This window comes from Echinops telfairi, unplaced genomic scaffold, assembly GCF_000313985.2.
Source record: "Echinops telfairi isolate 266 unplaced genomic scaffold, ASM31398v2 ScPeMD7_7469;HRSCAF=8507_1, whole genome shotgun sequence".
In the NCBI taxonomy this organism is placed as follows: Eukaryota; Metazoa; Chordata; class Mammalia; order Afrosoricida; family Tenrecidae; genus Echinops; species Echinops telfairi.
This window is the reverse complement of record NW_022111373.1, coordinates 58,154,774-58,166,545: the sequence shown is the minus strand read 5'-3', so window position 1 is coordinate 58,166,545 and position 11,772 is coordinate 58,154,774. Positions and strand designations below refer to the sequence as shown.

Below are 11,772 nucleotides of genomic sequence, written 5' to 3'. Positions count from 1 at the left end.
TAGTTTTCAATTCTTGTGGGATCCTTGCCCGGTTTTGGTATCAGAGTTATACTAGCTTCATAGAAGGAGTTCAGGAGTTTGCCATCTTTTTCTATGTTCTGGAAGAGTTTGTGTTAGTTCTTCCCTAAATGCTTGGTAGAATTCTTCAGGGGCTTTTTTTGTTGGTAATGCCTTGATAACCTTGTCTATTTCTTCTATTGATATGGGTCTGTTGAGATCCTTGACGTCCACCGAAGATAGTCTAAGGAGGGATTGTTTTGCCAAGAGGCTCCTTTTGTTTTGAACAAGAGCAGACCAATGGTATCTCTTAGAAAAACCAGTCCAGGAAACTAGAAATTGACAAAAAAAGTTTCTACCTATGTCCTACATTTTTTTATATATGCCAAAGTATACTTTTCTAGTAGTTAAATTATCCATTTTGCATAATTTCAGTTGTGTTGCAACAGGAAATTGTGCAATTTTGAAAATATTACTTCCACTGTGAATGTTACTAGGAATGCCAAATGTTACCAAATGAGATCATCAAAAGTTAGTGATAAGTTTGTAATTACCAAGTAGCTTTGAGTGCTGAAGGAATTGAGCCTTTCTTTTAGTCATTGTAGGAGAATCTAAATATTACTAAAGGTTGAAATTTTGGGAAAGGGCATGTTTTAAAAATTGATAAACAAGTTGATTGATTTTCCTGAAACATTTTGTCAGGGAATTGCTATATCTTGTTTGTGTGAATTTTAGCTACAATTTATCTTGGTGGGTGTGCTGTAGTCCACAGCAGGTCATTTAGGAGAAAAAAGGCCAAAAAAAAGCCATTATTACATTTCTATGTAATTATTCTTTTATCCGTTTGGAGCATTAAAAACAAATGTTTTTGTGTGGATATATTTCTAACAGTTGTTTTATGGGAAATGAGTTTTACCAGCTGTTGAATATTTGCATTTTCCTATCTATACCTGCTGTATTAAGAAGCGTCAGTGCCATTTGATGATTCACGGTTGTTTTTTATTTAGTTGTTGCCGATGGCTCCATGGAGCCTCATTTGTACTCGTTCTAACATGGTATTTTGTCCCACCACCTTTTCCTGCTTTCTCTTTTTGCATTTGATAGCTGTCTGGCGAAGACACTGGAGACTTTTTTGACACATATGCTGCAGCTTTTATACCCGCTGGACTAACAAACAGGACAGTGTACATAGCCGTATGTGATGACGACCTGCCAGAGCCGGATGAAACTTTCACTTTTCACCTAACATTACAAGTATGTCCTTTTCCCATTGACTTTAACCCCACAAAAATCCTGTAAGACTTTGCTCTAGAGACAAGTCAATGTGATCCACTGTTGGTGATTTTCACGGCAGTCAGAATGGACTGTTTTGGTCCATTTGAAGAATACAGTCTGGTATTCCTCAGATTATCTTTAGAAGAGACTATGACTAATTATCTATTTGTCTACCAAGGAGAATTTCATGAGCAATGCTCAAGAAGACCTTGTCTTCCCTTTGGCCTTTTTCTTTTTATTTCTATCCTTGCTACCAGATGCCCAAAGAATGAACATGACTTGTGAGTTCAGAGGAGGAAGCAACAATCAGGCAGGAAGTGGGAGGTCTCTGTGCCGTGAAATAAGTTCAGGCTCCCCTGGGAAAGGCACCTGAGCAACCTCAGGTCTCATCACCCCATCATAGCTTGAGTCTTGGTTTTTGGTAATGACTGTTAACCTTGCTCTTGTTCATTTTTTCTGAAAGACATTGAGAATAATTTTTAGAATGATTATGCCAGCATGATTAATATTTTCATGAAAATAATACTTAAAACATCATGTTTTATTTTTGTAATCATTGTTTAAAAAAAGGTTCCCTTACTTTATGTTAATGCTGGAATGTCACACAAAATTCCCCTCACTTTCATAAGAAGGTTTGCTTTAATATTTTATCCAAATTTGACTCTATGACTTAAAGAATAACTAACTCTCAAGTTACAATACTTTCTATAGTCAAAGAAAAAAATATGTGCAGAATTCCATGATGGGTAACTAATTTATTATTATAATATTATTAATGACAATATAGTAATTATAACATGGTAATAAAATATAGTATTACTAGCCAATGATTATTTATAACATAATTTTTAATATTAATTATTGGTTCTCAAATGTTCTTAAAAAATTCTTGTTTGGGGCTTTTAACTTTGCTGAGTTAGCTTAAAATGTTTCCTTAATGTGTTCAATAAAATATGCTGATATCTTTCATTTTATTTTACATAATTACTTAGATAGTGTAGGAAAGTAACTATTTTTCTTGTTATTGAATTTATTATTTTATTCCTGGACTTTTATTTTAGAATCCCTCAGCAAATGTGAAGCTTGGATGGCCAAGGACTGTTACTATAACAATATTATCAAATGACAATGCCTTTGGAATCATTTCATTTAATATGGTATGGGTACAGTTTGTTTGATTAATCCTGAGATATCTAGATAATAGCGGATTTGAAATGTCAATTATTTTACATATTTTCAGCTAGTATCATCTTGTCGATTTGAATGAAATTTGTGTTAGCTCTGTCCCTATTCTACATCCTGTCAAACATCCATTTTTTCAAAATTAGGATGTTTTTGAATTAAGGACACCAACACTGTCATGGGCAGCTGTTGTACTAATTCTTCTGTCTGTTGGTCATTCCACCTGATGCCCTGGTTACATCTCTTGGCTAGCCTTTCAGTCAGGTGTATAACCCAGTGCCTTGTGTTTGACTTCCCTAAACACCACTTAAAAAAGATCTTGTATGTCTGTCAAACTTTTGTGCAGATCTTGGGTGACTGGAAGCCCAGAAGGCAGATTGAAAAACTGTTCAAAAAAACCCAGAGTAAACCAAAAATTGCATAACTGATATCACAGTTCTTAAAAATTCTGTAGGCAAGCTCTTCCTTGGATTTTTTTTTTTGCTTAAAAATATTTCCTGAGGGTTAACATTCTATCTTATCCCCTTAAATTTTGCTCTGCATTTCATTTTCTCTCCTTTGCTACTGAATTCTTGTGCCCGCAAGCAATGTGTGCAATCCCAAGTATGCTCGGAGGGTTTTATTTGTAGAAACAAGTGCCCAAGTCAAGTCTGTTTTGGAGGAAATTGTTTCTAACTCTGTAAACAAAATGGATCTAAAGTAGGATTTGCTCACTGAGATTAAAGCTTGTGGATATGGAGTCCTTTGGAATCATGCTATTAAGTAGCGTTGATCAGATATGCTACAAGACAGTCCCAGCTTCTTATTTTCTAATTGAAATGGCTACTATGGTTAGGAGCACTGTGTATTTTTTTTTTTTTTAGTACAAATTACTGTTGAGACAAGGTAGGCTATAGAGAAATATGATTCTTATATGTTCAATAGCTTAAGTACAAAGAACTATTTAATAGACATCTTGTGCCTTCTGATGGCAAAATGTTAAAGTGTTTGACTGCTAACCAAAAGGTTGGTGGTTCGAACTCACCAGTTGCAACATGGAAATAAGCTGTGGTCATCTGCCTCTGTAAAAACTATAGCCTAGGAAGCCTTTGGGGACAGTTCTACTCTGTCTTGTAGGTTGCTTTTGGTTGCAGTCGACCTTTAGGCAGTAGGTTATTATATCTTCATCTATGAAAATTAAATTTATTAATTAATAATTTTAATTTGAGCAATAGGGAATTGTTAATTAATTATGTAGAGCTTCCAAAACAGGCTCCCTTAATTTCTTGCTATTTCTTTGGCTTCAGTGACCTTAAAATTTGCTGATAAAAAAATAATAAAAATCTCATTTGAACACAGCTTTTTTGTTTGGCTAGCATTTGATACCAAGCTTACATTTAGGACTTCAGAGAATTTGGATGGGAATAAAATGGTTTCTTTCCACACTATCCTTCCTCTACTATGCCTCCAAACCTGTCACCCCCATCTTTGTTCACTTGGATTTGGCATTATGTAGCTTAGCCTCTAGCATTGGCTTCAAGTCCCTGATTTGTGGGGGGTCAGTGCTGCCACGTATCATCTGACTGGACACCTGGTCTCCATGTTTAAAATTAAAACGAGTATCTATTGAGTAAGGCACCCTGGCATTGCAAGGGTTAAGCCCTCTGCTGCTAACTGAAAGATAACATTTGTGGGGTACACTGTAGGTTCCCAATAGCTTGACTATCCTTCCTAGCCTTGATGATAATTATATGGATGATGAAGATGACATTGATGATGATGATTATACTCACTACCATTGAGTCAATTCCAACTCTTCGTGACCCGGTAGGACAGGCAAGCCTTTAAACCTTTACAGGAAGAGAAAGCTTTATCTGTCTCTCTCAGTGGGGTGTGGGGTTTGAACTGTTGATCTTGCAGCTAAGAGCTTAAGTCAGTAACCCACGATACTGCACTCTACATAAATTATTGGTTGAAACTTCATGATGGCCCTCTGAAACCGACATTACCATTTCCATTTATGGAGGGGAATAGCCGAGAGACTGGCCCGCTGTCTTTCTAAGAGTGAACCTGGCTGTTTCTCTGTTCTTCCTCTTCTAGCCTGAGTTTTCAGTCAAGCTGGTGTGTTTAAATATTTGAACTCCTGCCTTTTATTTATTTTTTACTCCTAACCAATGAGTAATACCTGGAAAAGATGCTGATGTGTTTTAATATCTTACCCTGGGCTTTTTTTTAAACCTCTAACCAATGATCCATACCCGAAAAAAAGTCATTAGCAGTTATTTGCCCTCCACTGGCTAACTGGCCAATGAGGAGGGGAGAGCTGATGGGAGCAGGGCTGAGTGATGGTACCAATGAATTTTGTGGACTGGTAGCTTCATTCTTTCTCACGAAATTCCTAACTCCATGAGTTAGTGATCTTTGGACTAGATACTTTCTATGTAGAACCAGGACAAGCCTCTTCATCACCTGTTTGACAAGTTGCGTGGTTCTTTTCCATTATTATTTTTACGTGTTTGTTTAGCGGTAGTTTCTGTGAGGGGATGCCACATACTTGGGAGTCCAGCGTGGATGGATTTGTCTGGGGACATTTCTTGTTAAGGTACTGGCTCGTAATGCCTCCCACCTTTCTGACTCATCATCAGTGCCTGATCATCCTTTCTTTCCCATGTAGCCTCCCTCAGTCACTGTGAGGGAGCCCAGAGGCAGAACCGAGTCTGTGCCTCTCACTCTGATTAGGGAAAAAGGAACCTATGGCACAGTCGCTGTGGCTTTTGAGGTAAGTTTACTGTGCAGTCCTTTCCAATGTTCGCATTTTAGGGTTCCTAGTAGACGGAGTTTAATGATCAAGGTCTTTTGTATAATAAACCCAACATTGAATCAAAGTAAAATATACTTTTATTATCTGGCAAGTTTTATGATGAATATAAAAATGTTTTCCATACCACTTTAATATACCATGCTTGCGGGAAATACACTTATCATTGCGGGTAATAATCTCAAAAGAGAAGTAAGAATTCTAGTTCTATAAAATCAATACAATCTCTAGGACAAGCCTTTTCAAAATATGTTCATATACACATGGGCATATATGTATGCCTATGGATTATTTAAATTTATGTAAAATGACAGAACAACCCACAAAAGTCAGAAGCCGTGTTAAACAGGAATTCGCTAGGAAGGAAAACCAAAGTGTTCTCCTGTGACATATGACAGGAAAGTTGTCCATCTGTCGAAGGTGACAGGAAAGTTGTCCATCTGTCGAAGGTGGCGAACTTGCGAGACCCCGAGAAGCAAGGCCTGCTCGGTAGGCTCGGGCTTTCCCGGGGCTCACTGTATGTAATAGCTCTTTGTAAATAGCTCCCTCTCTCTTTTTTAAAGCATACTTAATGAACGATATTAGCAGCAGTTTCCCTCTACCTTGTCGATCCATGGACATGGAATGGACTGTGGGTGGGGTGCCTTTCTTAGGATGCCAGCTCTAACCATTGCCCTTTATTGCTTACCGATTGCCTTGTGTTGATACATTGCTATTCTTTGTGACACAAACTTAATCTTATCATATTATTCTTGTGTTTTAGAAATCCCAAGCCATGATCATGTACTATTATGAAACACTGAAGTATTATAAAGTTTCCATACTAGTTTCTATCTTGTCTATCAATAAGATGGATGCTCAGATTTATGTTCCATATTTCTACCAACACATGTTTACTTATATTTATAGGTACTTTTGCCATATGGTTTTTATGATACATGAGGTTACATGAAAAAAGAAAATGGGAGACAGTAATGCATGAAAAAATGTATTAATCTTGAAATGAACATGCAGTAATCTTACATGTTTTCTATACAGATGCTTTAAATAATATTTATCTTCTTAGAAATATGTATTTAGATGATATATTAAAATATTTCTTATAACTAAGATGGAAAATCTGGAGATTTCGGGTTTAGGAAGTGAATATTATGATTATTTTAAAGAAGAGGAAAATGCTGTGCAGAATTGTTAAATAACTTGCCCAAGGCCACATAGCCAGTGGTGAATTCTGTTACCTAAGGGAATTTAACTTTGAAAACTCTTCCTCTCAAGAAGTCCTTATTGTTCTTTCTCAGGCTTAATGATTGAGGAAAAAACCCAGAGAACTCGTAGAAGCAACATTGTTTAGTGTAATTGTAGTCAGGATCTAGAATTGTATTATAGGTTCTGACTAATAATTAGAAGAGCAAATGTACAAGGTCAAACAAACAAACACGAAAAACCAAACGGAGAACTATCAAATTGGTTCCAATCGTAGTGACTCTATATGAGAGTAGAACTGCCCTGTGGGTTTCTAAGGATGTATACCCTTAAGAGAACAGAAAGTCTCATCTTTCTTCTATATGGGGGCTAATGGATTTGAACTACTGACCTTGTGGTTAAGAACTACTGACCTTGTGATTAACAGCCCAATGAGTAACCCTCTCTGTCACCAGGTTTATATGTTCCATTTGTCAAAATATTTAAACATAAAGTTCAAATTTGGGCCAGCTGGCATTACAATAACATTCTGATTTATTGATTGGAGTACTTTTATTTGCAGGTAGAAGGTGGCCCAAATCCACCTGAAGAAGATTTGAGTCCAGTTAGAGGAAATATCACTTTCCTCCCTGGCAGAGCAACCGTAATTTATAACTTGACAGTACTTGATGATGAGGTGGGATGATGTTAAATACCTACATGGGACAGAAATTGTATACTATGTGCATTATGGAGGCTATGTCAAGTATTAACTTGTGCTCAGTACTTTAAATTATTGTAGAATTCTTGCAAAGTTAGTGTTTTGTAGTCAGTCATACTTTATAAATAGAAATTACATGTAGTGAATATTATTATGATCATTTTAAAGATGAGAGAAATGCTTTGCAGAGTTGTTAAATAACTTGCCCAAGGTCACAGAGTCAATGGTGGATATATTGTATTAATACTTGCCTTACTCATTCCACATGAATTATTCCTCTAAAAGCTGATGGATGTGAAATATAATTGGGAGCCATATATAACCTATTTAAGCATTTGGTCCCCAGGTGCCTGATTTCTGTTGGTGGTTTGCTGTTTTGAGCAGAAACCATTTATCTAGCATAAACATTTTACTATGACGGCAAAGAAAATTCTTCTACAAATGATATTCTTTCATTTGAATATTTTAACTATTCACATTCCACCCCCCACCCCAAAGAATACCTCTCTTCTCTCCTCCCCAAACCCCCTGCTCAAAGAATAGCTCCCTCTCCCACAAGGTATTTTCTTGAGCACGATATGCTATTTTTAAAAAAACACATGTCTGTTAGAAAATAAGCAAACATTATAGAATGCATGGGTTGTTTCTGTGCAAGACAGTAGTTCCTACTGTTTCTTCCTTATGCACACCATTGCCTTATTGTCATCCCCCCTTTATATAACACATCACTTGCTTTGGAGACCGTGGACAGTGTAAGATATGAAAATAATAATGTTTTATAATTTATCAAGGGTTCATGAGGGTGGGATGGTGGGGGGGAGAGGGGAAAAAAGGAGGAGCAGATACCAAGGCTCAAGTAGAAAGAAAATGTTTTGAAAATGATGATGGCAACGTATGTATAAATGTGCTTGACACAATGGATGGATGTATAGATTGTGATAAGAGCTGTATGAGCCCCCAATAAAATGATTTAAAAAACCAACAGTGTAATTATATTGAAACGCTGTGACTTTCTATGCCTTGGTTTCTGGGCAAGTATTTGTTGGTATGAATGTTTTATCTTTGTTTGTATTGTTTTGATAGGTACCTGAAAATGATGAAATGTTTTTAATTCAGCTGAAAAGTTTAGAAGGAGGAGCTGAGATCAACAGCTCTAGGAGCTCAGTTGCAATCATCATTAAGAAAAATGACAGTCCTGTACGATTTACTCAGAGCATTTTTATGGTTCCTGAGGAAGATCATATTCTCCTAATTCCTATAGTTCGTGGAAAGGATGATAGTGGGCATCTGATTGGGTCTGATGCGTATGACGTTTCCATCAGTTATGCTGTTATAACTGGGAACTCAACAGCACACGCCCAGCAAAATGTAGACTTCATTGATCTTCAGCCACACACAACTATTGTTTTTCCACCTTTGGTTCATGAATCACACCTAAAATTTCAAATCATTGATGACTCTATCCCAGAGATTGCTGAATCCTTTCACGTCATGCTGCTGAAGGACTCCTTACGAGGAGATGCTGTGCTGTTAGGCCCTTCTGTTGTGCAAGTCACCATTAAGCCTAATGACAAGCCTTATGGTGTTCTCTCATTCAACAGTATCTTGTTTGAAAGGACAGTTATAGTAGATGAAGATACAGCCACGAGGTATGTTTCATTTTAAACTTGCTTTTCTAATTATTTTAATATGCATTTCCTGATGGGAATAGAAAGCCTCATCTTTCTCCCAGGGAGCAGCTGTTGGTTTTGAACTGTGGATGCATTTCTTGACTGTTGAGTATGTGACATTTCCTTTACCGTGGCTTCACCAGTTTTTTTCTTATTGGAGGTCTGATTTAAATGTGCATATGAATTTATGCTATCGTAGTGCTCTAGGACCCCTCCACAGATTTACTCTCGTCTCAGATGAAAAACTGAATTAGATTCTATGCTTACCAGAGGCTGGTGACTTGTTGACACTGAAAAAGCCTGTCTGCGAGTCATAGAGTATACTTTTAATAACCACTTTATCTTGAAACCTTCTAGATTCCAGGAAGTCACGGTGGTCAGGAACGGTGGCACCCATGGCAATGTTTCTGTGAGCTGGCTGTTGACACGAAATAGCAGCGACCCCTCGCCTGTCACGGCAGATATCAGACCAAGCTCTGGAGTTCTGCATTTTGCCCAAGGGCAGATGACTGCGCCAATTCCTCTGACGATCGTGAATGATGATCTCCCCGAGGAGGCCGAAGCTTATTTGCTTCAAATTCAGCCTCACACAATACGTGGAGGTGCAGAAGTGAGCGAACCCGCAGAGGTAAATCTCTTAGTATACTTTACTCTTGTGAAGGTATCTGTGTTACAGAGAGTCAAAGATTTGGGGCATATAAATCCAATTTACATTTCATCTGGCAGGACGAACACAGATGATGGGAATGATTGTTGTTTCCCTTGCTCAAGGTTATCTCTTCTGCAAAGAAATATTTTACTCTCAAAAATCATGACAAACTAAAATTTAGCAAAGGTTTCCTATCTCGTTTGATTAATCTCTTATTCTTATTTCATACAAGGAGTGATCATTTTTAGACGTGATCTACAAATAGCTCTGTTGAAAAATCAGACAGCCTAGAAAAGAGAGTCCGGCCAGCTCAGATGTGCGAATTCTGCCCTTTAATCTTCTATTTCTTATCTGCAGCTTTTGTTCTACATTCAGGATAGTGATGATGTTTATGGCCTAATAACATTTTTTCCTGTGGAAAACCAGAAGATTGAAAGCAGCCCAGGTGAACGATTTTTATCTTTGAGCTTTGCAAGACAAGGTGGAACTAAAGGCGATGTGAGGATGCTTTATTCTGCACTTTACATTCCGGCCGGACCCGTGGACCCTTTGCGTGCAACACATGGCATCTTAAATATATCCAGGAGGAATAGTCTCCTCTTCCCTGAGCACACAGCTCATGTTACTACAAAACTACCAATTAGAAACGATGCATTTCTTCAAAATGGAGCCCACTTTCTAGTACAGGTACCTTAATGATTAAAATGATGTCCAATTTATTTTTAACTAAAAGGGTACTTACTTGTGAGAGAGTTAACAAACCTTTAGTATTTCTTTATTGTTTTGACCTCATTTTTATTTTGGATTTCACTATTGCTTACTAAAAGTCATTGAAGTAGTTCAACTAGACCAACGAGAGTGTGCTTGCTCCTGAACTGCGAAGGACAGATAAGACAAGGCTTTTACTTTGAGAAGATTCATGTTTTCATGAAATGTTAATCAAAGTATATCAGGCACAGTAATGCAAATTAGAACAAAATGGGTAAGGTCACTAACAAACTGTAGGAGGGCTGGATGAAAGAGAGAGTTGCCATTCTCTGCCGTTTGTTTGGAAAAACACGACCCTGGGTATGGATTTGCATGATGAATGTTGCAAGAAAAGGCTGGCTACCAGATAAAAAGGCAGTATGAGGAAAGTTTGGCCAATTCTTTTAGATCAATATATTCAAATTGACAATTCTTTGTCTGTTAATTGTGTATATAATTTCTGGGCTTTGGACTATTTAATACGAAGCACTAAGCTCCTCATAACATTTCCTTCCACTGTATGTCTTTTATTTCTTATAACCAAAACATTCTTTTTATTGTCCAAGTGTAAAACATCTACATTTCATGTTTGATACTGTGATAGGCTTTTCATGTGTTTGATACTGACTTATCCTTAAAAACAGAAAGTAATAAAAGTCTTATCAAATTTCAATTAGATAAGTAAACAATGTAGACCCAAGTCTGGATGGCTCAATAGAGAACATTTTAAGTCACTGTTATCTTTGCTAATAGGAAGATTTAAAAATAGGGGAAAAAAAGATAGGCCAAAAAGTGAATGGATTTCTTTGAATCCTGGCACATTTGAAATGTTCGTATTTGTTTCAAGTCTTTGTTTTATAATATACCATTGCTTGCCCTGGAGTTTCAAATTAGTCTTTTCCTATTTTCCATCTTCACTTAGCTAATGTTATCTTCCAGCTATCTTATAATATACATTGAATGTTGAGCCTAATTGTGCTGTTTTCCTATGCGTACTTCATACATGCTAGTTTTGTATCATGTTTTATTTTAGTTGTGATATACCTATCTTCAAATACTGAATGCAAAAAGGGTAAAGGTAAACTTTGGAGTTTTTGAACAGTTACAAATTTATTTCATACTTACCTTGCAGTTTCGCTTTGGATAGAAACTTATACATTGATAACGCTATTCTTTTTGAGATTGGAAAGGTATTGTATTTTTTTAGCATCCACAGTTATTGATGAGAAATGTGAGGGTTCAAAAATTCTTTGCCTTTGTATGTAACTTGCTCTTTAGCTCCGAAAGTTTCTCACATTTTCCCTTCATGGTCTGAATTTCACAGGCAGATGCTCAGCACTCAGTGGGATGTGTCTTTCCTTCTGAAGACCGTTGCCTGTTTTAGCTGAGCCACTGCTCATGCTTGTGCGCTTCAGGGTTTTCCATGAGGACTCTTGGCCAATGGGGCCATGGATGCTTTCTATGGGAATGTATTATTCCTCACTACTTAGGGTAATTTGCCTACCTAGAAGGATGCTTTTTCCCCGGATTAGCCAACGACTTTGTAACTAGC

The 11,772-nt window shown here is 37.1% G+C and overlaps 1 protein-coding gene across 1 annotated transcript in view; it reads left to right on the top strand.

Moving 5' to 3' along the window:
* The window catches only part of ADGRV1 (adhesion G protein-coupled receptor V1), a 675,247-nt gene that overhangs the window by 6,614 nt on the left and 656,861 nt on the right, over nt 1-11,772 (top strand). The window contains exons 2-8 of the mRNA XM_045285199.1: nt 1,102-1,251; nt 2,334-2,429; nt 5,108-5,212; nt 7,017-7,130; nt 8,238-8,803; nt 9,182-9,452; nt 9,831-10,160. Of these exons, the coding sequence (XP_045141134.1) occupies nt 1,102-1,251; nt 2,334-2,429; nt 5,108-5,212; nt 7,017-7,130; nt 8,238-8,803; nt 9,182-9,452; nt 9,831-10,160 (1,632 nt within the window). The remainder of the gene's footprint in view (nt 1-1,101; nt 1,252-2,333; nt 2,430-5,107; nt 5,213-7,016; nt 7,131-8,237; nt 8,804-9,181; nt 9,453-9,830; nt 10,161-11,772) is intronic.